This window comes from Neolamprologus multifasciatus, chromosome 14, assembly GCF_963576455.1.
Source record: "Neolamprologus multifasciatus chromosome 14, fNeoMul1.2, whole genome shotgun sequence".
Lineage (NCBI taxonomy): Eukaryota > Metazoa > Chordata > Actinopteri > Cichliformes > Cichlidae > Neolamprologus > Neolamprologus multifasciatus.
Genome location: NC_140452.1, coordinates 7,748,820 through 7,776,535, shown reverse-complemented (window position 1 = coordinate 7,776,535; position 27,716 = coordinate 7,748,820). Strand labels below are relative to the sequence as shown.

General features: G+C 39.5%; 1 protein-coding gene across 3 annotated transcripts in view; it reads left to right on the top strand.

Annotated features, from left to right (window-relative positions):
• LOC146503469 (1-phosphatidylinositol 4,5-bisphosphate phosphodiesterase eta-1-like) overlaps positions 1–27,621 on the top strand; it is a 75,116-nt gene extending 47,495 nt beyond the window's left edge. For 2 of the 3 annotated variants that reach the window (XM_085183993.1, XM_085183992.1), the window contains 15 exons: positions 1,890–2,061; positions 9,063–9,170; positions 11,596–11,754; positions 12,477–12,539; positions 15,420–15,514; positions 17,070–17,167; positions 17,263–17,442; positions 19,175–19,282; positions 19,950–20,074; positions 20,282–20,366; positions 21,173–21,319; positions 21,712–21,791; positions 21,936–21,995; positions 22,488–22,878; positions 23,796–27,621. In XM_085183993.1, coding sequence (XP_085040119.1) covers positions 1,890–2,061; positions 9,063–9,170; positions 11,596–11,754; positions 12,477–12,539; positions 15,420–15,514; positions 17,070–17,167; positions 17,263–17,442; positions 19,175–19,282; positions 19,950–20,074; positions 20,282–20,366; positions 21,173–21,319; positions 21,712–21,791; positions 21,936–21,995; positions 22,488–22,878; positions 23,796–26,470 — 4,546 coding nt within the window. In that variant the 3' untranslated portion in view covers positions 26,471–27,621. The remainder of the gene's footprint in view (positions 1–1,889; positions 2,062–9,062; positions 9,171–11,595; positions 11,755–12,476; positions 12,540–15,419; positions 15,515–17,069; positions 17,168–17,262; positions 17,443–19,174; positions 19,283–19,949; positions 20,075–20,281; positions 20,367–21,172; positions 21,320–21,711; positions 21,792–21,935; positions 21,996–22,487; positions 22,879–23,795) is intronic. The other variant, XM_085183991.1, reaches the window with a different exon arrangement.
• Positions 27,622–27,716: the final 95 nt, after the last annotated feature.

Genomic DNA, 27,716 nt, shown 5'->3' with positions numbered 1-27,716 from the left:
AAATAAACTTTTAACATATTTTCAGGTAAGAATGTAGGTGTGTAAACTTCAAATATCTGCTCGGTTTATCAAGACATCACATATTTGCAAAAGTGCTCTGACATTTTCTGAGACGTCTGTTACCCAGCAGCTTAATAGCTGACCGGGAGGTAAAGGTTCACTAGAACCCGGTGAGACCAGTGGACTCCCAGCACATCATTTTCAGACCCCGCACTGTCTTTCGCTACTCAGGTTAAACATGATATATAAATCACTTAGATAACTTAGAAATGTTATTGTTTGGCTTTTTTTTCAGTGTTTTATTTGTTCCTGAGTAAATCAGTTTGGCTGAGATTAAAATCGTAGTTTTCACACAGCTAAATAAACATCAAACAGAAGACTGATTAAACAGAAGTGTGAGATGTTCGAGAATTTACTCCAATGTCCTGTTATATTTTACATAGCAAGGAGCAGACGGCTGAGTTTATTAAACTCCACTGAGACAGCGGTGATGCAAATCTGAAGGCTAGACCGTCCCATTTCATGTCCTCGCACTTCCGGCCTTCTCGGTCTTCAGAAGACCCGGCCCACATAGACCGCGAAGGTCAGGTGCTCGGAAGGCTGCAGCCCCTGAATTGAGACACAGCTATTGTTTACATGTCCCTCTCTTCTCTCCCCATGCGGGTAGTGGTTCTTTCCATCTGTTTGTCATCCTGTCAGTGGATCAGATTATTTTATGTTTGTGACCATTTACTTGGGTATTTTGCCTTTTGTTCCTGTTATTTTTTTTCTTCTGAGTTTGGTTCCGTGTTGGTGAGTCTTTTTGGGTCCACAACTCTGCCTGTGACACACCTACAACTGCAGTTATGACAGATAATGGATTTTTATTCATCACATAACTGTTTGATTCCACTGTGGTGTACAGCAGCAAAACTACAAAAAAAAATGTGCCTTTATCCAGCAAGTTATGGACCTGTACTGAGTACAAATCAATAGTTTAAGCCATTAATGACCCAAGAAATAAAACAAAGATTTCATGATGATGCGCTCTAGTATAAAATAAATGTTTAGTATTGTCATTTGAAACGTGCCAATTATGAAAAAATTACTGATCCTAATTAAGTTAAGTGTTTATAATAATAATGACAGCAAGAACAGACTAATAAAATGAATGTCATGTGCTTTATTGCTCTCTTTTCTCTTCTGTTGCCATTTTCACTTTCTATATTCAGTAAATTTTTTTATCATCAGTGCCACCTGTTAATGTGATTAATGGGCCCGAGGCTATAATGAAAGATAGTGAGTCTCTGCTCTACTGCACACGCGCGCACACACAAACAGGCACAAGCACACATTACGCAGTTCATTGGGCTGCCTCGGTGTTTCACCTGGGAGGAGCTGCTAGATGTTTGAAATTAAATGACTCTCTCTGTTGTCTCTTTTTGTCTTTAGCTCTTTGGCAGAGAACTAGTGCCTGCGTCTGTGTGTGTGTGTGTGTGTGTGTTGTTCATGCAAGTGTGTTTCAAGGATCAGAGGTGGGAGTGAAAGCGAGGCTGTGTCCCCTGAGGGAGAGCTGTCAGTCTGACAAACCTGACATTTGAGCTGTACTGCTGTGTGGCCACAAGTCATTTCACCTTTTCTAAATGAAAACACACACACACAGCCCACTGACTCGCATACACCATGCCATGCCACAGAGGCGCAGCTGTATTTTTATGATTTACCTCCTCTTTGCTCTGTTGAATTGAGGTGAGAAATGGGAGCGCAGTTTGAAATGTGATTTATGATCATGTCAGCAGATCCATCTCACTTTAGTCCATTGATTTCGTTTAAGGCACATTTTGAGAGTGTGGACAGCGTTTATGTAACTTAAAGAAAGCTGAGTATGTGTCTTGTTCTTTTTTTTAAAGGTATCCAGTGATTCTCTCCATAGAGAACCACTGTAGCATCCAGCAGCAAAAGAAGATTGCACAGTACCTGCGAGATATCTTTGCAGACAAACTGGACATAGGAGATGTACTGAGTGGAGACTGCAAAACATTACCCAGTCCTCACAGCCTGCAAGGCAAGATACTCATCAAAGTAAGAATAAGTCTAAAGTGGTTAGACGAATGGAAGATGGACTGACAGTGCATGCTTTAAATGAACGAATGTCTTACTGAATTCAAATATGACTTGTCAGTTACACTTGTGAATAAATGCAACTGCATCAGCTCTCCTCTCACTTCAGTGAACAAAGTAGTGTGCTGATCCTATGCCAATTTTACTTCATGTGCACGAGTTCAAAAGGTACTGCAAGGCCACTAACTATTTCCCATAAACAATTAAGTGAAGGAAGAGGAGCAGGGAGTGGGAGAGGGTGTGGAAGTGGTGCAAAACTAGGTCAATGTATTAATCATAGGCAAGATAGAGAGAAGAACGAGACGCTAGTATATGATGAGTGAGGCTTTAAGTTTTTTTTAACTACAAAACACAAAAGTCTGCAGAACTGCTGAGCTCCAGTTTAATGATTAAATTATTTTAGTTTTTGAGGCAACATTGATTCAGAGGATCAAATCTCCTTCAGGGTGCTGGATCAAAATATAGCCTTAAAACTTTTGAAGAGAATAAATTATTTAATTGCAGCCCAACCTTGTGCCATCTTTATGCTTTTTCTGGGATGTTGGTACAATTTTGTCTTGCACTTTATTTTTTTTGTGCTTGGATGTGTGAATATTTTTTAAAATAACCATGACAGGGTCGCCACTATAAAAATGATGATCTTGCCAAAAATAAATTACTTATTTTTAATGATCCCTAACAAACCATCACAAGATTGGTTCAGATCTCTGGATTCACATATTTCTAAATTCCTTTGGAAAGATAAACCCCCGCGCATCAGCTTAAAAACGCTACAAAGAACCAAGGATAGAGGAGGACTAGATCTGCCTAATTTTCACCAATACTTCTTAGCCAACAGGCTTCAGTTCATCTCAGAATGGTTAAAATGTACCCTCTTAGATGAGCCCTGGCTAGATGTTGAACAGGCACTATGCAATGATCTAGAGATTTCAGACCTACCATTTATTAGCTCAAACATCAAAAGACATGAATGCTTTAAAAGCATCAACATCAGCTTTTCTCTGTCAGCATGGTGGGAGTTTCTAAAAATAACGGAGTCTTCATTAATCCCATGCAAACGTACACCTATCTGGAATAACCCTGACATATTACAAAACAAAAATATGATTAATTTCCCAGAATGGAGTTGTAAAGGAATTAAATACTTAGAACATATATTAGAGGGAACAGAATTTATTCCATTTGACAGACTAGTTATACAATATGGGATCAACAAGAAAAGATTTTTAGAATATCAACAAATTAAATCCATAGTAAAAAAGAAATTTAACCTCAGTCAAGTTGAATTACAAACACCACCAAGTGTGGTTCAATTTCTTACTCTTAAATCCCCCAAACTATTATCTAAAATATACAGAACACTTTCTAAAATAGATGAATCAATATCCCTTCCTATTGCAAAGTGGGAAGCAGATTTATCAGTCAGCTTAGACCAAAACGTCTGGTCTCAGATTTGCTTAAAAACCTTTAAATTTATTAAAAATCCCAATCTGCAATTAATACAATACAAAATACTGCATAGAGTGCACTATACAGGTCATCGAATGTTTAAGATGGGCTTTACATCCGCCAACAACTGCTCACACTGTCAAGGCAATACACCAGACAGTTACATCCACGCTCTTTGGTTCTGTCCACCAGTGCAGAAGTTTTGGCACGAGATATGTGAGGACTTATCAAAGTGTCTGAAATGTAAAATTCCAACCTCCCCTTTAGTATGCTTGTTGGGAAATTTGGATGATGTCACTACAGAAATTAATACAGTCCACATGGTTTTTATTGCCCTATGCATCGCCAAGAAAACGGTCCTCATGAACTGGAAAAATAAAAATAATCTTAATTCTAGCCAATACAGAAACTATCTAATAGATCACATTAGTCTCGATATAGCCTCTGCCACCACATTAGATCAATCCCTCTGGGCTCCTTTGATCGGCTCCATCACCTAGCGGGGGTGGGGGGTCGTGGTTTGGTCCCGCCTTGGCTATTGTGGTTGATGTGGAGGTTGGGATGGGCTTAGGGCACCTGGAGGACCCCTAGAGACGTTATCCCTGGAGGGCTTAACCCGGGGGTTGTGTTCATAACCTGGTTAGTGGCTCTGGTCGCTCTCAGAGGTTGTTCTCCTCGTGGCCGCGTGCAGCGGGGCTGGAGGATGGTCTGTGCTGGCGGACGTAGGTTACTGGCCTGGTGGCCTGGCTGCCCCTGAGCGGATCCGGGGCGGGCGTGGGGGTTTGGGGTTCGGGGGTGCTTCGCCTCCGTGCTGGGGCTCTGGCTGGGCCTTGGGGGCTTCGGTCCTCGTCGGTGTGTCGCCGAGGTTGTGGGCGGGTGGGTGCACGGGGGCTCAGCCCTGGCGCAGGGGGCCTCTTGTGCATCGGCCTAACCGGGGGGCTCTTGAACTGGCAGGGAGGTTGTTCCATCTTTGCAGGAGTCCACTCTGCAGGTGGGGGAGAGACATAGGAGAGGTGGAGAATAAACTTAACCTGGGTGTCTGTGTCTTGTGTAGTCTGGGAGATGATTGAATGTTGGGGTGGGTACAGTTTCCTCTGCGGTGGGGTAGAGTGGGCTGCCCCGGGTCCTGTGGGGCTTGGCGGTGTTGCTGCCGTAGGCCCCGGTCTGGATGGGCCTGGGCTCCCTTGCCTTGGTGGATACCAGAGGACGGGGGTGCATATTGGGGTCAGCGGGGGAGCTGGCCCTAGGGAGGGACACCCTCCCCTCCCTTCTTTTCCTCCCCATCCCCGTCTGCCTCCCTCTTCACGCTCCACCACACCCACCCACACAGGTAGGGCTTTGGGGTGCGGGTGTGTCACCAGGGTGCAGGGGAGACATTCCCCCCCCCTCTGTCCTCTTCTGGCCACCTGTGCCTCAATTTTATCTCACAACTTAGACATCCACATTACTTACACTCTCATAACACACACATATATATATATATATATAGGGCCTTGAGGGTGGGCACGTTAACGGCGTCCAGTAGACGGTCTGTGTATTCAAACCTGCCTCTGGCGCCGGTGCCCACCTCTCAATTTTAAATCCATGTAGACATTGAGGGTTCTCGGGAGGGGCCGTGCTATCACCTGCTGCTCTCTGGCAGCAGCACCATGCTCTCCCTTGTTTTAAATACACTTTAGAGCAACACGCAGCAACACTACACTTGAGCGGGAGGAGGGAGGTATGGGGTCTTAACACACCCCTGTTCTCTGCTAGCCATCGGGGCGGGGGGGCTGGGAAGAGATGCTGGCTGTCCGATTGGCCTCCCTGCTGCTGCGGAGCCTGGGGCGGTCTGCTTGCCTCCACCCCGGAGGGAAGGGTAACATCTCTTGGGTCTGGGTGCCGTTTCCATCTCTGGGGGTGAGGATACCTGGACCCGGGATATAGAGTATGTTTGGGGAGTGTGATTGTGTGTACATGTCCATTTACGTTTATTCCTGCGTTGGGTGAGTGCTGAGTGTTTGTATATGTGTGCATGAGGGTGGGAATGCATGTCTGTGTCTGTGTGTGCCTGTTTGTCTGTGTCTATATGTCAGGTTGGGTCTTAGACTTCACCTCTCTGGGAACTCCAAGGCCCTCCAAAGTGTGGAGGCCTATCTCCCCTCACCACACTCCCTGCCGGTGACTGATGCCCTCAGGGGTCGGTGCGTTGGTGGTTCTTGGTGTCCGGGGCTGGGCGCTCAGGTATGTACCAGCTCACTCCCGGTGACTACTTGGCGGGGCCTGGCGCCTGCTGCTCGGTCAGGCCTCTTCCGGGGCGCGGGGGGCCCTCGGGCCTCCGGCCTCTGTGCCTGCGGCTCGGTTCACTCTGGCACAGCTGGCTGCCGGCAGAGCCGGCGGGCACGCCGGTGCAGCCCCCTCTAGCTTCTGCCCGGTGGCTACTGGGTGACCCCTCATCTGGGGATCCTCAGCCCTTCCCATGAAGGTGGCACGGATGCCCCTCCGGTGGTCCTCCTTGGGCTCTTGCACTCTGGGGCCTCTGGATGTCTGGGGCCTGGATCTCCTCCATGCCTGCTTCATGCCCTGGGGGACGGGGCTATGGCTCTCTACATCCTCTAGCAGACCATTACATGGGGAAACCATTTGAATACAAGCGCGCCGATCCACACAGGTGTGCACATGGGTGTTCACTATTCGTAGACTTAAATCACACCTTTCTTGGCTGCTACTTCAAAGCACATTGTGCGCTGTCTGTCCTGCGTGCTGCACAACAACATTCAATATTTAGTATTTACTGCTGTTTTCACTTAGCTAGATTAATGCGATGGTGTTGTGTATAGTATGTTGCATTGTTTTGTTTTGTTTTTTTGCTTGTTTTCTATTCTTTTTCTCTCAACAGGTGATCCCGGAGATATTTTTTCTTCCCCCCTTTCTCACTGTCCCTCTCCCCTTCTGTTTTTCTTTTCCTTCCTCTTTCTTTCTCCCTTTCCTATCCCTCACTCATGTCTGTCCCGTCTGTAACAACTGAAAATAAAATAAATAATAAAAACAAAGGTCGATCAAATGGACCAATACGGCAATGCCATGATGATCCATTTGGCAAAATAAATCCATTGGGTATCCTTGTTGGTCTTCAGACAACAATTCTGACGGCTAAAGAACCAAATGGGACAGGCGAAAAAAAAAAAAAAAAAAAAAAAATAAAAAAAAAAAAAAATAACCATGACAACTAATTGTAACTAGCAATGTTGAATTGAAAAATATTTTATAATACAACCTACCACATACAACATCACAACAAATCTTTGAAATATCAAAGTTTATCATCCTTATTTGTTTATTTGTATTTACCAAATTGAAAAAAAAAGAGAAACCCTAAACAGTTTCTTGTACTTATTCAAGAAACTCAATATATTGCAATTTTCCTTAAATGACAGATCATAATAAAAAAGTTTTTCATGAACTTAAAACAAGTTATTTGAGGCTTGTGACATGGCACTTTGTCCTGCTGTAAGCAGCCTGTCAGCAGATGGTAAACTGGGGTCATAAAGTGATGGACATGGTCACTAACAATAGTCGGGTAGGCTGTGGTGTTGGTACTTAGGGGCCCAAAGTGTGCCAAGAAAATGTTCCTCACACCATTCTATCACCAGCAGCCTGAACCATTGATACAATGCAGCATTAATCCATGCTTTTATGATATTTACACCAATTTACAATTCTGATCCTGCCATGTGAATACTCCAAGAGAAATCTAGACCTGTCAGACTAGATTATTATTTTTATTTTTAGTCCAGTAGGTGAGCCTGTGTAATGTTTCCTGTTCTCAGCTGACAGGAGTGTCATCTGGTGTGATTTTCTGCGGCTGTAGCCCATCTGTTTCAAGTTTGACATATCATGCATTCAGAATTGCTCTTTTGCATACCAAAAAAGTTGTTATATGAGTTACTATTGACTTGTTTTATATTTTATTTTTTCCGTGTTTCAGACCATACTCTGTAAACTCTAGAGATAGTTTTATTGGAAATTCCAGTAGATCAGCAGTTTCTGAAATATCTGACCAGCCAATTTGGCACCAACCAGCAGGTCAAAGTGCACCTTTCTTCCACATTGCAATGCTTGGTTTCAGCTTTAGCAGATGTGCATATACCATGTGCATATACTTAAATCTATCCATGCATTACTATTGGCTGGTGAGATATTTGAAGTTGACAGATGTACATAAAAGAGTGCCTGGTTAGTATACACAAATGTTTCCTTTGGGGTAATTTTAATAGTTTTTAAGTTGGCATGTGACTGTTGTAGTTTGCATCTTAACAGCAGCCAAAGTAGGCTTCTTACCATAGTATGCTTCATGATAATTTTGTATTATGTCATTTAAAGATGAAACATGATTGATTTTGAAGTTTCTTTTAAGCTTGTTCACAGTACACCTCAATGTGAACAAGCAATAACAAAACATACTTACCAAATTATTTTGAACACACAAAATCTTTTGTGTATTACTAAACTGGTGTACTTCCACAGCGATCAGATATATTCTTCAGTCGATGTAATCATATAGATAAAAGCAACAATTTAGAGTGACCTTACAATGGATGTTGCACTTGCAAGTTTATCTAAGAACATTACCATGTCTAGCCTCACAAGCTGATCTGTTTAGAGCAATAGCCTCTCCCAAGATGCAGGAAAAGTGACCAGCAAAAATGATCTGTAAATTGTGGTTGATCTAAAAAGACCTGAGACCCAAGATCCTTATCCACCAGTGCAGTAGGAGTTGCCCAGAGACTCCAAGAGAGAGTCCAACAAAAGCTTTCACCATTTGTTGGATTTTTTTTTTTATATATATACAAGAATGAGATATAGTGCAGCTTATCTGTAATGTTGAAGAAGGTCTGTATTGTTCTCTGTGAAAAGAAAACCTGGATCTGTCTTAAATGGTCAGATGTCTGCAAAGTTAAAGAGCATTATTGATTTTCTATAAAGGCCCTTTGCTCCCCCATCTTTTTTGTCCCTCTGTTTGAGAGGCTTTCACCTTTCTCAATAAATCAGAAGAGCAAGAGGAGAAGAGGCCAGACAGTCACAAGACAATGAAGAAAACTGGCGTAAAGATTTTTGACAGTCACAGATAGATAGAAGGAAAGGGGATGTATCACTTGCTGAAGTGAGGGTGGTGATGTACTGCAGTAAGCATAGAGTATGCCATTGATAGTAGAAGAAGATGCTTAGAAAATTTTAACTCCCACTCACACCTCCAGAGTGGCTTACTAATGGGCTTCCACTGTGTGCTGAAAGGAGTGCTCGGAAAGCTTCTCAGAGACTCTGCAGATGACTGTATGTGGTTGCACATATGTGTGTCTTTTGTTGTCTTCTGTGCTTGTATTCTTTAATTTTTGCCTGCTGAATCTAGTAAAGCATCTTCAAAAATTAGGAGGATGCTCATTATCTGCCTGTATATATTCTGGAGTCAGAGATATTGAATTGTGCTGTGTTATTCTTGGACTATCTTAGAAGTGTTTTTTTTCCCCATGCAGGGAAAACGCCTGCCTGCCTATCTGTCTGCTGATGCTGAAGAAGGGGAGGTGTCCGATGATGACAGCGCTGATGAAATTGAGGACGACTTCAAGCTCAAGAGCAGTAATGTAAGAGAGGAATAAATCTATAAATGATGATGTGCACACACCGAAGCATGAACCCTCAAATTATCATGTCGAAATAGACATGTTCTTTTGCATTACTTGAAACCTTCCTGCTTGTTTTCAGTTAGATCCTGTCATAATTTCTTGACTTTTTTTGTATCTATGCACTTAATATATACATTAAACAATCTGTATGACAAATAGAAATATTGGAGTTGTCTTAAAATGAGTAAAATGAAAGGTGTTCTTGGGTGACTGATTACACTTCCAGTGTGCTTGATCATCTTATTTTCATGTTATTGTCTTTCCCTGTCACTGATGGTTTGCACTTTTTTAACAGCATGCACAATAACACAATATACGATCCATAATAATGATTATTATCAACACGTTCAGACAATGTTTTGACTGACACAAATATAAAGAAAACAAAATTGTAAAGCTAAAATTGGCTGCTTTTAAGAATAGCTTTTCTTTGCAATTGTTTTTCCATCAAAACACTAGTGACAATATTTAGAAATGTAAATAAATGGCATCTACTCTAACTTCCTTGAAAAATATAAAATTCAAAAAATGCATTTACTTATATTCTCAATGGAAATAATTGGAAGTCGTAGCACTTTTTTTTTATAATGGTGCAAAAATAATGGTGGGTAATAGGGTGGAAACAAGAAGGTAATAAGATGAAAATAGCAAGTTATTATCACTTGATTACTAAAAATAATTTCATATTATTAAATAGGTATTATCTTGTACCAACAATATCTGCACCACAGTAATATTACCCATAATATGGAAACCAATATATGCTTATTAGGCAAAACCAGTTAGCAACAGAATATCATTATGTTGGTAACAGTATTATAATATGATGATAATATGATTATGAGACTGTTATAATATGAAGCAAACGGCATATTTCAGTTCCACATTAATAAGAAAAAATAAATTAATGTAATATTACTCAGGTAGAACCACTGTCGATACAAGATATTACTTGGATTTCAGTTGAATTTTGCTTTGGTAATTAACTTGTCATTTCCATGTTATTACAGTCTCATTTCTACGTTGTTATCACACTGTTACCATATTATTACTGAGCTGTGTGTAGGAAATGTCTCCAGATAGGTTTCTAAGCCACACTTGTTTGTACCATGAAAATCAAATAACCAGGTCAAGTAACATTGATTAATTAACGATGAACTTAAATTATGTCAAATCATGATGTAGATAAATTATTTATCTTAATTTAAAATTAATAACAAAAAATAATAAGAAAAACAACACCCTGTCAAAAAGCAAACAGGCAAGCAAACAAAAAACAAACAAACAGTTTGCAGTGAATTAATCCCAACCGCCACATACAGGCACCATAAACAGAGGTTAGATAATGAGATCTAAATGGTATTGTTGTTCTAGAGGTAATGACTTCAATAATTTTTGCTTGCAAAGTTTTAATGATCGTCATTGTTGTAATGTTTTGGAATAACCGGTGCTTAATCAAGCAGCCGTAGATTCAAGTCAAAAGTAAACAGAAAAAAACCCCACTTTAAATGCACTTAGTACTCAGCCTGCTAGAAAATATGTCCAAGAATGCCATTAATGCCAGCTTATGATAACTGCTCTTTAGTTTTCCCTGAGCTATTTTCATAGCTATTCTTAATCATCATCATATTGTGATACAATAGTGCCATGGTCCTCCTTACAATGCCTAAAAGAGGACAAGACTCTTCCAGATGGTATAGTTGTGTAACCAAATATGGCACCATTATTCCACATTTAGCTGAGAGGCACGAGGCTGCAGATGCCACTTCAGATAATCATTGCCAATTTAAAACGGAAGATGGCAGGTTTCCACTGATGGGAGGTTTTGTATTGAGCTCATAAAACCAGTCTGCTTTCACAGCAGTCACAGCTGAACATTACAATAATAGTGTGGTGTAAGTTTTGTACAGTAATGATGCATCGGATTTGTAAAAAGGTGACTTGCATGGTCTTGATTACTCAGACTGTTTGTAAATATTTATTTTTATTGTCATTTTGAATGGAATGATGCACATACTGAGCTCCAGATATAATTCACTGAGAAAATTACTCATTCACATTCAGCCATTCATTCAGCAGGTGTACAGTTTTATACAAGATGGAGATGTTTATTCATTATCATTATCGCTTATACACTTCTGACCTGTGGAAAGGAAATCGATAATCAGATATACACAAGATTATATGTGATTATATGCAGTTATCATCTTCTACTTCTATTTCTTGCAAATATATGGCACTCTGTATACAGGTTTGATTTATAGCAGTTTGGTTTTGCAATTTCAGGTGCTTTGCATTAGCAATAAGGTGCGCTCCTGCTTCAGAAAGGCATTACTCTACACCACACTGAAAACATTTTCCTTTTGTCTCTTCTTTCACCTAGGGCAATGGTCACCACCAGGTGGTGGAGTCTCACATCAGAAAGAAACTGGACTCTCTTTTAAAGGAGTCTCGGATCGGAGACAAGGAAGACACTGACAGCTTCAGCATCAGAGCTTTGCTCCGAGCCACACACCAGGGTCTTCAGAAGAATCTGCGGCAGGTAAAGCCGCAAGGCGATGCGTGGGGATGAGTATGGAGGAGAGTTATACTCGTTAACAGATGAAGAGAAGAAATCAAAAAAAGAAGGGGATACAACTAGGCCAGGGGATTAGTCATGGAGGGGGATGGAGAAAATAAAGAGGCAGACTAGTTACTGCACCAAACACACTAACCAAACACATGAAAACACAGAGACACACACATCTGTCTGAAGGATCTTATGTTTCCACCCACGTAGTCCAAATTCATCCAAAGGCTGTCAAACCAGACTGAAAGTGATGAGAAACTAAATGTCTGCAGTGTTACTTAATATTTAATTTCCCTGCTTGCCTCTTGTGCTATTTTTAGAAGCTTCAGTTTCCTGACAGCCATTTTAATGTAGTGGGTGTTGTGCATCGGGGTTTCCTATTCGTTTTATTCTACTCATGGTTGGCTGGTGATACCCTTCATCTCATTTTGTCACCACACTTTTTTACTTATTTATTTTTAGGTGTTACTTACTGTACTTTTTTTTCCCACCCACTTATCAGTTGTATTGTGCTGTACTGGCTAATGTCTTTTATGTGCATCTCTTGAGATTTAGGGTTTAAGTGACTCACTTGGGTGCTAATGTGACTGTTATAAGATTCACACCAAATGATTCTTATGCACAAATCTAAAAAAGTGCATGTGAACAGAAATATGAAAGCCTCTGAATGCATTTTTTTAAAATATATATTTTAGAGCTCCAGAGGGGTTCTGAAGAAATCCCAAAGCAGATCGTTCATCACGACACTCAAACAGAAGGTAAGAAGCATAGAAAAGGAGGTGGCTTTATGTGCTTGTTTCTTATTCTGTTTATCTGGGATCCTAAAATGTAATTCATCTTTGTTCAGCTTCAGGTTAGGTTGTAATCAGTTATTTTACTTAGAATATTAAACCACTTTCGAATGATCTTTTTTGGGAGGGGAAACTAATATTCAGTAGGATGAGATTTTGTTTTATTTGATTGGCAGACCATACTTGCCCCAAGAAATCAATGCTGTTTTTGTGCATGAAGGAAAAATGTGCAAGCCTGCACTAAACGGCTGAAATCAATGAGTCTCTTGTCAGAACAGCCAGCCTGACTGAATTCACCCAGGGTGGTGATTTAACATGCTCCATCAGCTCAACAGCAGAGCTGCAGTTTGTTGTATTTATACTGTGTTTTTCTCTTTATTTTAAACCACGAAGCAAACTAGATATAGAATGTTAACTAGTCAGATTTTACTGTAGATATTGTAACTGTCATGTATGGCTGGAGCAGTCAGGAAATGGACCCAAATGCAGACACTTGTGCACGGAAAATAAACTTAGAACGACAGCTGTTCTTCTTGCTAGAGGAACAGCCTTCATAACATAAATTTACAGAAAAACAAACCAAAACCCTGAGAATAAAACTAAGAACAAAACACAGGACAACTAAAAACATGGCGAGACTCACAGTACATGAGGAAGTATGACATGCCAAACGGCAAAGGAAAACACAGGGCTTAAATACACGAGGGAGTAACGAGGGAATAGGAAACACGAGGGAAACACAGCTGGGACTAATTATATATAATAAGACAAGGGGAAGCAAATCTAGATATGCTGCACACAGGACAAGGACTATCAAAAATAAAACAGGAAACACAGGACAGGTGTGGACAGCACAGACTTCACAAGGGGACATGGTTGACAGGGAAGACAGATAACTAAACATAGATACAGAACTAAACCTAAGAACCAGGAATCCAAAAGACACAGACTAGATACTGAGGAGACATAGGGAACATGGAACACGGAGAACTGAACAGTAACCAAGAGACTAGAACCTAAGTAGCAATGAAATCAAAGACTATATAATAATACAAAATATAAAACACTGGGTCACTGACTCAGGACCGTGAGAGTAACTGTGTGTGGATCTTCTTATAGTCTCTGTGTTACGCCAAGCCTGACAGTGTTAGTGCTGCGTTGTATTCACTGTATATAAGAAAAAGACCAGCTCTTCTTCTAGGCAAGACCTAGTGTTACACAACCTTAACACTAAATTTATACCAGCTCATCAAATAATTACAATATTGCAATGCATTTTAGGAACAACCCTGAAAATGAACATAATTGTTTATCAACACTTCTTTAAAATAGTTTGGAAAAGCCAACCACACAACTTTAAAGCCTTCTTGAAGGTAGTGCTTACCTCAAAGCTGTTATGTTAGACTACATATGTTTTCATTAAGCAGAGCTTTTATTTGGTGCATCCTTGCCACACTGTTTGCTCTATTTCATCATCAGAGACAGCTCTCTAACTGATAAGCATCACTTACAAGAAGTGAAACAGAAGCAACTGCAGCTTTCTTTTAGTTGAAAGCTTCTTTTGAAGTCATTTATAGCAAATACTAATGTAAATGACACTTTATGACACATTAAAAAAAAAACCCAGAATTTTTAACTCTGGCACTAGAGGAATGGTTAAGCTTAGTTTCTGACATGTTAAATTCTACATAAAGAGAACGGTCCCTGCACACACCATAAACTAGTGCATGCAAAGTTTTATGAGTAATCACCTTTATCCTTCGATTAAAGATTTCCATCTTGATGGGAGTAGTCTCATCCATTGAGCACAAGAGGTTACTGAATGTTTTAATGAGTATGGAAATTATGTGAATCTAAGTTACGGCCTTTAAACTCGTCATCTTCTTGAAGAGTGCTTTTCACCACCATCATCGAAACATTAAATCAACAAGTATGCTTTGGAAAAAACGGTACTTCCAGCTAACGGTAGCTTAGGAAACTCATAGAATCCACGTTTTTGTGATGGTCTAGGCCACTATGTTAGTTTTTTCTTTGTCACATACCTTTGAATTATAATTGTAGATATAAAGCATACTAATATGCATATACAAATTTAAAATTTCTTTATGGCAAATTTCTCCTATAGAGTGTGGCCGACTGTAAAAGAAATCTAGTGAAACTGATTACAATGTTTCTCAGTTCTTCAGCATGATTTCAATTTACCATGCAATTAATGCAAGTTCGTGTCAGTTTTAAGAGGGTGGTGGTTTTTGAAAAGATTTCCTAAACATTTCCACATTCCTCACTTTGCTTATTTCTCTCTCTGAATTTCTCTCGCTAGCCATTCGCTTCCTTTTACCTTCCTCATTTTCCTCTACTGCCCACACACATCTACTCTTCATTCCTTTATGCCTCCCTCTTTGCATTTTGTGCACCCTCCCACGTGTGTGTATATATCTGTTCACACATGGGTGCAAGTAATCTGCTGGTAGGCAGCCTTAACCCTGTAATTACTCTTCTTAACTTCACTTTACCACTGATAGAACAGACTAGCTAAACGCACAACAAAACTAAGAAAACAGAAAACAATTTATTCAAAAAAAGTCTCGCAGTGATTGAGTATGCTATGTATGAAACACTGGCATGCACAATCACACACTCAAACATACTGCAACAGCCACAGTGAAACGGACTTGCTGAAAAAACACTAGTGACAACTCGTAGGCATAAAGAACGTGTGCTGTGAGAATGTAGGTGGCTTTATGGATATTAGATATGTTTTTGTTTATGCTTTTTATTTAGAGGGCAAACCTTTACAGTAGTGTAATTGTGTGTTTGTTTACATATCTCTGTCTCTTCACTATCCAGAGGCACTCTAAATCCAGGCTGACATGCCAAAGCATGGACAAGGAAGAAGATGGTCAGGAGAGGTCCGGGAGGGAGGCTGGAGGACAGTTCAACAGGTGACCTTTGAACCACTTCATCACAATACTGACAATCTCTGACAGCTGAGAGGTTGGATACTTGCTGACTGCTGGGAGCATGAAACAATCCAGGTCACTGGTAGTGCCATGAAAACACTGAAGCTTCTCCAAACAAATATTGTATGTTTGATGGAGAAGACTTTATTTTTGTGGAGAAAAGATTATGTAGAAAGTTTAAGGAGTCAAATCTGGAGCTACCACCAGCATCAAAGATTTTTTGGGTGACTGTATTTAACAGTCGCCCTTTTCCACTTTTCTCAAATTTATCTGTAATGTTGAGCCTGCATGCCCTGCTGTGCAATTATGCCTTCCTTACCCTGATTTTACTGACTTCCTACAAAAGTCCAATAATACCAAGGGTCTAGGATGCATGAAACTGGCGCCATAACAGAATGCATCACATAATAATAATAATAATAATAATAATAAACCATCCCACAGCTCATATGCTTATTAACTTGTAGTTAATATATCCATCTTTGACTTGTAGTCAAAGATGGATATTTTATTCAAAACCATAATTAGAAACTTTGATCATTTATTTGGCAAAATTGTTGATGCCACATTATTTGTCAGAAGTAAAATTCAAAATATTCAAAATACTTTTCCTGACTTTCTCTAATTCCGGTATTGCTAGGTTTTTTTGCCTTCACTTATATCATATCAATATTTTGCATATTTGTCACACAATGTTACCTGTCACTAACGAGTGGTCTTACAATTCTTGTTTTCATCTGCAGTAACAAGTGGTAATTATTACTGCTACATCATTATCGAGAAATAAATAATGCAGGATTCTAATGTTTTACTTTCATTTCTGCAGTCCCCCATCTATCCTCTAGACTCATTATGTACTAAAAATAACAGAGGAAGGGGTGTTAAAATGATATAATTCAGTGTTATTGTTGCCACTAATTTGGACTGTGTTTTATTTAGAATCTGAAAGGAATTATACCAAAGTAAATTGTAGTATTTCCATTTTCATCCTCAGTTTGAATATAGTCCACTTCTTTTTCAGTTTTATGTCCATGTTGGTCTTGTTTTCCCCCCATTTCTATTTGAGTCAACACTGGCAAAAAAATGTGGAAATCCAACTTTGTTTTCCTTGTTCAGCGGCTGTCTGCAACTAAGACCTTTGTCTCTCTTTGTTCTTCCAGTCTCTGTTGCATATTCATATAGGCATGTCCCAGGGAACTGTCACAATACAGATTCCCGCAAGCATGTGTCTGAGTGGCTGACTTTTTTTTGCATGACAGTGTAGTTGTTTGTGTGTGGGAATCTGAGTGAGTCTTCTGCACTGCATATCCTCTGGTCCCTATTAAGTTTTTTGCCTTTGATGCTCTTTTCCTGTGGTTTCCAAGTTGCCTCCAGTGGACAATCTTCTATCCTGCAATGCTTTTCTCATATAAATACTTTAATGGATGGATGAATGTTCACGTCTTAACTACTATCCTTTTTATTCCATCTGCCTCGATGATCTCACTTTGTCATCTCTGTCCTCTTTTTAAAATCGTCCATCTGGCGACTGTTTCAGGTGTGGAAGAAAGAGGAAGACGATGAAACTGAGCAGAGATCTGTCAAACCTTGTGGTGTTCACCAACTCTGTTGCCTCACAGGAGTGTCTTAATGAAGGTGAAACACCAGAGCTATGACATATGCACACACAAGCAAAATGCAATCTTCATATTAAGGGCAACTTCTTATAACAACTACTCGTTTTTCTTCAGGCACTGCAGGTGACGTTCTGTCTTTCAGTGAGACCAGAGCACAGTCTCTGGTGAATCACAGAACAGAAGAGTTTCTGGCTTTTAACCAGAGGCAGCTGTCTCGAATTTATCCCTCGGCATATCGCATCGACTCTTCCAATTTCAACCCTCAGTTCTACTGGAACGTGGGTTGTCAGTTGGGTAAGATGACAAATTAGAGATCTTATTAGGTTCTAGAAAACTCTGAGAGCTTTAGAAAACACAGCTTTTTTTAAAAAAAAATGCCATACTCCTAGTTCAACATACTGACTGGAAGGTTGTTTTGTTGATTCTTGGCTGTTTTAATCTGCATGCTAGAAACTAAGTATCCTTGGGCAAGACACTGAACCCCAAGTTGCTCTCTGATGCATGCATCGGAGTCTGAATGTTAGATAACAGCACTTAGGTAGAAAAAGTACAGACAAAAAGGACACATGGGTGAATCATACATGTTGTATAGAGTGCTTCGAGTACTCAAGTAAAGTAGGAAAGCGCTATATAAGAACTAGTCTATTTATCTGTCATACATTAACACTGCTTAAAAAATGCATGAACACATACAAATCAGCTTATCGGTGGCCTTCACTTGATATAATTTGAAATGTACTTATTTGTGAAGAGATAGGAATCTTTCTTGATCTAAAACAGTTAATTTCTTTTAAGCAAAACAAAAACAGTTCCATCTAAAGAATGGACACTGTTACTGTAATTATTTAAAATTTCTATAGTATCATATACTACCATAGAAGACAGAATTCCAATATACTCTGCAATTTCACTTTTTTTAAAGGTGTTTTTCTTAAACTGTTAAACTATTTGTCTATGCAGGCTTTCAGAACCCCATCTTTGCTTTTGAAACACTCACCATCTCTGGGACGCTCCCTTTATGAGTTGTTATGTTGCTATTTCAACTGTTTTGAGTTGAAATAGCAACTCAAAACAGTTTATTATTTATTTATTTTATTTTAGATTAAACAGCTTAGTCAGTCATTTGTCTGGCCATACATCTTTGAAACCTTTGAAACATCTTCATCAACCTTTGAAGTCATATATATATATATATATATATATATATATATATATATATATATATATATATATAGATAGATAGATAGATATATATATATATATATATAGATAGATAGATAGATAGATATATATCTTTCTATCTATATGTAGATCGATATATATATTTGATGTGTTATTTTTGTACTATTTTCAACTAAATATAAGGCTAGACTTACTGTACTGGGAAATCATTGCAGTTTATCTGTATTCACGTTTTGCCATTATTAGTGGATAATGTGGACTTAAAAATGCAGACTTGCAGATCGGGCAAAAGGCAACATTCATTAAGGGAAGCCAACAGAGCAAATGGCAAATCCAACCAGGGAAACTACTCAGGCGGATAAACAGGACAAACAGACATGTCAAAGACCTAAGGCAAACTGAGGCTTTTTAATACACACATGAGGTAATCAAGCGAAGTGGACACAGGAGGGTGACTGAAACATATCCATGATAGCAAGAGAGGGAATGTAAAACTAAATACTAGGCACACAAGACACAGGCTACCGAAATAAAGCAGGAAATAATAATAAATTAAAAAAACAGTGACAGTGACACAGAAGGGAAGGCCAAACATAATAAAAGCCTACACAAAATTAATCCCCACTGAAACCAAGAATTCATATTACAGATAATGATCAAGAATAAACTAACTAACTAACTAACTAACTAACTAACTAACTAACTAACTAACTAACCCACTGGAGCATTAAATAATAATAAAAAAAATGCTAAAGATGAAAATCCATTAACATGATATGTTTATTAAATTAATAATAATAACTATTATTATTATTATTATTATTATTATTATTATTTCTTTTAGTTGCACTCAACTATCAGACAGAGGGGAGGATGATGCAGCTGAACAGAGCCAAGTTCATGGTGAATGGAGGTATTGGATATGTCCTCAAGCCTCCTCCAATGTGTAAAGGTACAGCAACAAACTCACTGCAAACTCACAAATAGGTCAGCGTTTATAAAAGATTATTTGTGAATAGCATTAACTGATAATTAAATCAGTACCTATTTGTTTTTCTTGTTTCTCCAAGTCCCAGGATTATAGTACATTATACATTACATTGTACATTATAGTTGGAATGGAAACTTGCTGGAACATGTTATCTCAGTGTTCGTTGAAGAAAGCATAATAAGAATTTAACTGTAAGAGATATTAACTAAAATGATAGTTTCAGTGCATGTTTTGCTAGAGCAATCAGAGGAAGAACTTTCTGATCATGTTACATAATTCAGCATAATGTTTGGGAACTCTGCTGTGTTTTTAACATGCTGTAAGTTTGAGATATCCTTCCCTTCACCCACCTCAGTTCATTAGAGAGATTTCATTTTACAGTACAGCGTTGTTTGCTTTATAATTATCTATCCAACTGGGAGTTAGCTGCATGACACGAGAGAGGCACTGATGAATTTTTTAGCAGGCTTGCTTCAGATCTAGTTTGCAATTCTAGTCTGTACAATTTCTTTACGGTTTACTAAATGTGTGCAGCATGAAAGCAAGTCATGGATATATATATATATTTTTTGTATTTACTGCTGGAATTAATCAAAGTTGGTGCGCTGCTGTCTGTTATTCCCTCTAGGCACCTTCAACCCATTCAGTGATGATCCCCTTCCAGCTTATCCCAAGAAGCAGCTCATTCTCAAGATCATTAGCGGACAGCAGTTGCCCAAACCGCCAGATTCCATGCTGGGGGACCGTGGAGAGGTAAAAACATACCAAAACACATTCTCCACATTCTCCATCTGTCATCTCTTCTCTCCCTCTCTGTCTCTCTCTTGTTTTTACATGCTATTGCACACATTTGGACAATTATTTGACTGTTTAGAAATCTTCCAGTTGCTCTCTTTCTTAATATAACCAGGGTCATAAAATGAAATACAATTCATTTAATTGCTTTTTCTCCTCCATCAGATTATTGATCCTTTTGTTGAAGTGGAAATAATCGGTTTGCCAGTTGACTGCTGCAAGGAACAGACCCGAGTTGTTGATGACAATGGTTAGACACACACACAGACCAAAAATTGCACATTTCTACACTGACCTAACCCGAACTATATACAACGAGTATAAATTATGTAATATAATATTTTCTCATAACTGTTTCACATGCTTTTGTGTAAAAAGGATGAATGTGGAATATTTGTGTATGTGTGAGTTTTGTTTGCATATATTTTGTGTTTTACAGTGTTCATACTATAGAACAAAATGTAAGTATGGCATGCAAAAAAAGCAGATAAAGTCACAGGTCTTTCCACCTCTATCATATTCTGGTAATGGCATTGTTGTTAAAAACAGAGCAAACCAATGAAACAATGCCACAGATGTTGCATTTTACTCTGGGCTGTGAAGCACAGCCCGGATAAAAAATCAGATTAATTAATTACAGAAACAATGGAAGCAAAAAGGCGTGATCTTCGGGAGTCACCCCAAACGTGACTCCACAGATGAGAGCACTCTGCAGGGGCAGGGAGAATGCCTCCTCTGGGAAAGGTTATGAAGCCCGGGAGCTCAACAGTATTATATGATCAGTATGAGATCCTACCTTTTCTCGACGGAAGTCTTGCAGTGTGTGGGTGTGTGCTTTAACGGCATACTAATGAAATAGATAATAATAATAAAATTAAGCTTACTCTATCTATCTATCTATCTATCTATCTATCTATCTATCTATCTATCTATCTATCTATCTATCTATCTATCTATCTATCTATATATATATATATATATATATATATATATATATATATATATATATATACATATATGTATATATATATGTATATATATATGTTTCTTCTTCAGGTTTTAACCCAGTATGGGAGGAGACTCTGACCTTTACACTTCATATGGCTGAGGTGGCATTGGTGCGTTTCCTTGTCTGGGACCATGACCCGATCGGAAGGGACTTTATTGGTCAACGGACTGTTGCTTTCACCAGCCTGATGCCTGGTTTGTGAAGACTTTGTTTTACATATTGTACTTACTGTGCATGAATGACGTAAACATAAGAGGGGACAAGGTTGTTACTCATGGCTAGAATCAATACAGTACTAGGATCATTTTCCCTTTTTGGATTAGATGGTGCTATTGCTAAGGGATATATCATCTCCTGGTTGTATTAGGTAAACCATGATTTCATGTAACTATATAGTGAAAAAAAAGTTATTTGTCAGGTTATCTTTTTATTCTTTTCTTTTTTTATCTTTCCTTTCCTTTTCTTTTCTAAATTTGAATTTCTTTTGAAATCCTGAAGATCACCCTGCATCATTTGATAACATCTGTTATCTGTGTTAAACACACTGTTTAGCTCACATGCTTTCTCTCTTCATCTCTAACCACAGGTTACAGACACGTTTACTTGGAAGGGCTAACTGAAGCTTCCATTTTTGTGCACATGTCAGTGCATGATGTCTATGGGAAGGTAAGTGCCCTATACGCCTGGGGAATCCCCTTGTTAGCCTTTTTCATCAAGTGACACTTTTTTCTTTAAACAGGTAAACAGAAAATTGCTTTTTTCTCAACACACCAGTCCATTTAAGCAATGCTCAATACTTTGTCTTTCTAGTGGAGCCCTCTAGTGCTGAACCCCAGCTTTACCATAATGCACTTTCTAGGATCTAATAAGGTATACCCATTTACTAGGGTCTGTGTGCTGCTGCATGGAAAAGCAATGCATGATGCAAATGTGCAGTCTGGCTTATCTTCAGTGACTTTTTGTGTGTGACATTTCAATTGACTGAGTCATGCAGTTTACTTACAAATTAAGCTTTCATTCAGATTTTTTTTTTTTACCTGTTGTTGTCTTTTTATCAGAGTACATGTAATTATTTTTAATGTAAGCATGTCTGCACAACCAAACAACAGCTTTTTGCATTTTGTTTGCTGTGGCGACTAAGGAGTAAGGGTGCCATCTATAGACAATGTTCATGAAAGCAGGTAGTTGTTAACTGGTCATATCCAGTACATGCCAAACCTCTCATCGTTTATATAAAATTCCACATCAACATTTTAACTTCAAACTGAAATGTTGTAATGAATTTAGATTATTTTAGATCGACACACTGGTTGATCAGGCATTACTTATACATTTTTCTTCTTGTTTGGCTCTTGTCCTCAGAGTAATCAGCTACGAGGTATCCGAGGTTTCTTTAACCGTTCTTCCAAGTCCTCCGTTGACACAAATTCCAGTGGTCCTCGAAAACGCTCCATCAGTGATCACCTCCTACGACGCACGGCAAGTGCCCCGGCAAAGGGACGGAAGAAGACAAAGATGATGCTGTCAGAGTCAGTGGCTTCAATATCAGACCCAAAGAATGGCACAGGTGCAGCTGCTGCAGGAGGAGAGGGTGTGTCTGGGAAGGAAGGAGGGATGGAGAAACGTCTCCAGCCTCGAGCCCCACTTATTCACAGGCCGATCTCCATGCCCTTAGACAGACTTCTGCAAGGGCAGCTTTCCATCTGCTCCCCAGACAAAGAACAGCATGACATGGGTGCAGACACTATTATTGGTGGGTATTTTTCATTCATCCTGCAGTCAAAGATGGAAATAAATACAGAAATTATATAAATTACTGAGAAAATTGAACCATTCTAGTTTAAATACCATCATATAAAGAGCCTTGAAAAGACTGTTTTTGTGACTTGGCACTATTTAATTAAAATTTAACTGAATTAAATATATTTGTAAGATTCATGATCTAATATCGGATACTAACACATATCAGGCCACAGCAATCTGTGGCAATAACAACAGAGTCAAAATGTGAAACATTTAATTTTTTAATGCCTTGTTTTTAAACTACAGCATATTTTTAAACTGTTATATTTTTGTGAATGTTACATGGAGTTGCCTTGATTTGCTTTGCAGATTAATAAATGTAAAATATTTTCTGATTTCTCTCCCTTGCTTTACTTCATGCTACAAAACTCATGTACAGTAATGTGAACCCATGTGAACTGACAGACTACAGCCTATTCTTCATAATACCTTAACGTGCCTTTTCTGTCCCATCTTCATTTGTGTGTTTCCTTATAGTAGAGAACTGACTAGGATATGCCTACAGGTAATCTAAAATACCTATTGTCTGAAGGTTGCATCGTTCAAAAACATACCAGTATTGCGTCCACCCAGTGTATTTTGTTGGAAAGTGGTCTGAGAAATATATTACTGTGCCATGTTATCCCATTTGACCATCTCAGTCCTGATCTGATCTTTGCAAACATGGATTCTTTCTTTCTTTAAAACCTCCACCATCTTCTCCTTTCACAGTTGTACTTGGTGATCCATTTGTCTGTGTTTTGCTGTTGCCTTGTATTGGCTGGATTGTTATTTGTTGTCAGTGTTGGTCTGCTTGGTATTCAAAATCAGTTATTGTATATAAGCATCTCTTTATTAATCCCGTATTTCATTTATCTGTATCCACAGGATCCTGCCTTTTTGACAGGCCCAGGTCTTCATCTGTTGACCTACTCATCGAATCATCACTTGCCACAGAATCAAATGCCCCTTCTCCCTCTAAAACATACAGAAACAAAGAATTTCACCAGTCAGAGACTTCTTATCTGGTTGTTGGTGTTGGAGAAGTGAGGAAGGAAGAAGACTATGCGAATTACCAGCCAGAAGTCAACAAATCCAAGATCATCTCCACAAGAACAGAGAAAAACTCTCTTGTACTGCCTGCAATGAATAGCCAGATGCAACTGGATAAACCAGAAACATCATTAAGCAGCACAACATTCACAGTTGCACCTTCAGTGTCCTCCTCCCCTGTCCCCTCATCTGTGGCCCCTCTTTCCCCTGTCAACAGATACTGTGATTTAAAGAGCCCCAGCTCTATGCATGACAGCACAATTTCCAGAATTATTGATGCTGTATCCTTAAGCAATGAGGAAGACACATGTGGCTCTGTTTCAGCTCTTATTGGTCAGTTTGAAAGCACTGTTGACCAAAACAGTTTCACATCTCATGATATGATCCCGTCCCATCATTCAAACTTGAGGCCTACTACCCCTAAAGCACTAGAAGAGTTCAGATCTCCTCTGAAAACCAGCGCAGATTCCCCCTACAAGAAAAACCCCACACGTCCCCAGAAGGCAGTTCAAAAAGCAAATAATGTAAATCAGGAAATCTGTTCACCTCACAAAACTACCCAACGTGCACCAGCCCTCATCTCCAGCCCAGAAACCACTGAGCTCGAGGAGGTCTATACGATTCTAGATGAGGAGGTTTTGTCGCCAGTATCAGTGTACAACCTAAAGAAACAGACAGTCCATGTTCAGGCAGACACTTTAAAGAGCACACCCTCAAGCAGTTTGGGGTCATCTCCAGCAAAGGTGGTTCAGGGACTGGGGAACAGTCATAATATAGGCTGGGATTGTGTGGAAAGAAAAAGAGATGATGAGATAGAGGAGAGGGTGTATGAAGAGGTGACTGATCCCCCAGGACCAATGAGTGAAACAGAACAAAATACTTCTAAAAGGTACATAGGCTCTTCTGTAAACGGTCACAGTTTACACACACACCACATTCCCCGCGATTCATCTGGAAAAGTTTTTACAGAAGTGGAGTTAAATGTAGATGAGGATCCACTGGAGACGATGCTGACTTCCCCAAGACATTATGAGTTTGGGCTTATGAGTCCTATCAAACGCCAGGCTATATATGAAAACCATGAGTCCACTCCCAGCTGCTTCCTACAAAAACAGCCTTCTTCATATTATGATTCCCAACAGCAGTACTCATCACGTTCCTCTCACGTTGCATTTTCACAGCATCATTCCCTCATGAATCAACCTTCTTATCAGCAGTTCAGTCACGATGAACATCATGACAGCTCCCAGACTTCCCTCCACTATAGACTTTTTAACTCTAGGCCCTCTAAACCCAGTCCACTGCGTCAAAACAGCTACCCCATACCTCAGAGAAATTCCGAGGCCCTTAACCACACCAGAGACTTCAGCACTTCCTACCAGCAGAGGAGCTACAGTGGGAATCGTATCCTAAACATGTCTCATCAAGACAAGCTGGAGAGGGAGCAAGCAGGATGTTACCAAAATGGTATTTCCTCTTCAGAAAGCCTCCGTGATCAATCTGCTACATCTGTAAACAGCTGTAGAGACAGAGGCCTTTATTCCCCCTCTTCAGACTGTGAAGCAGTATACAACCATCTGGACTATGACTGCATTATGTCCTCTAAGGCGCCACAGAACAGCCAGCTACACAACCAAAGTCAAACACAATCATTTGACCAACAGCAGTCATGGAACCACGAGGTTTCTCAGATTAATTATAGGCACCAGCCACAGGCTGAAACCAGAACTACACGACAGTCTAGTTTAAAGCCTTTATCACCTCTTTCTCAGTCTGATACTATAGACTCCACAGCCCCCAGCCCATGCAAATCCAAATCCCTGGGAGACTTAACCTCTGAAGACATATCATGCAACTTTCAGAGCAAATACCACATTATTAGTCGCAGTTTCATCACGCCCCATATGAGGAAGCAAAAGAAGTCGGGCACCATAGAGGGAGTAACTTTCCAGTCCCAGTCTTGTGATCCTCTTACCGAACAGCTACGTAAGCTGGTCAGTTTGGAGGGGGATGACAGTGACATTGATAGGCCCCAGTCTCCTCAGTTGCAAGCAAAATCCCCACTGTCACAGCCACAGGCACCAAGTTTAGCTCCTGTTGTGTCCAGGGATATAGATGATTCCCCTCCACCCCTAACACGTCGCCTATCCTCCCGTAGTCAAAGCCGCGTACGTCACATCAATAGCCGGGCTCGCGAAAGACAGCAAGAAGCTCTGAAACCTCGCTCAGGGGTGGTCATCAACAGCACTGGCGGCATTGGTGGGGTGGTATTAAGGAATAAACCAGCCTCACAGAATCCTCCAACGAACAGACACTCTACTGGTTCTTACATAGCAGGTTATCTTGGTCAGCTGGAAGACAGGGGACTTCCCGAAGGAGCTTGCACATCATTACGTTACGGAAATGGTGACCATTATGGAGATCGATACTATACTGATGACTCTCTTCCACCTGCAAACACAAGCCACTCAGTGTCTGAGCCCGAGGTCTACTTTCTGCTCAGACTCTAATTCTGATAACTTTACATGGAATTAAGAATCTGCCAGTGATTCTTGATTAACTTCAGTTATACCAAAAGTCTGGGGATCAATGAAATAAGCACTTGCTTGTTCTCATGTTTGTTAACCCCAAGTTGAATAAATGTTTATTCTGGGCTGTTTTTAGAAAAGACAAAAGTGAAGCATCTCATATAATCCATGGTTGGATCTGACAGCATGAATTGCCTGTATGAAATGTCCACTATTTCAATAGTGAATGGTGTTTCTTGTCGGCTATATATTGTCTGTATTCTGCTTAATGTGTAAATGTACTTGGGAACTTTGAGTCCCTCCAAATGGCTTCCTAGACTGATTGTACAGATACTTGTTATCTTTGTCCCTGTGATGTACTGTCCAAAATATGTACACTGACTATGAAGCAAAAAAAAGAAGCAGAGAGGGAATGTCTTTCTTTGTATCATTTGAATGTGTAGTAGTATCAAACAGCTAGTTTGAATTGATGGATTTCATCTTCATATCAAATGTAAGTCTTCCTTCTCTTTCCAGTGGTATTTCTTTATTTGTGTTGTGTGTAAATATTCCTGACATGATTTTTCATCTCAGATGAGTTTTAGTTGAGAATCAGTTCTAATTGTACATTTATGTTTGTGCATGTTACTTGTGAACATGTCAAGCATGACTATGCACCAGTTTATACAATAGGTGTTGCATTGACCAACCTTATTTGCACAGAACAAACAGTTGTATTGGATACAACAGAGGGCATAGGCTGGTTTGTATTGGGTGCAATACAGTACATAGACTTCTTTGCTTGGACTTGTTGCTCTTTTTGATTTGTAGAATTTGAAAATGTGATTGCAAATTAAGAAAAAATTGAGTTTAAAGGTTTTTATTTTTATAATTGCTTTGATACAGACTGCAAAAATGATCTTTTAGTTCTTTTCATTTTTATTTTGTATACGTGATGGACTGAAAAGGCAGAGTGACAACTACACTGGGCCAAGCAGAGGAGAGGAGCGTAGTAAGACTGCAGTTTTGGTGGGTTTTTTTCGTTTTTGTTTCAGTGTTGCACCATCTTTTTTCTTTGTATGGCTGCTCACTGAAGAACTATGAGCATTTTCTTATCAATGCAATAAAATTAAGAGATATTTGGTTTCAGCAAATGACATGTTTTTTTTCTGTGTAGTACAAGATAATCAATCAAGAATGCGGCTGAAGCTCAAAATCGATTCATTGTAAGACATAAACAGCCTCTTCT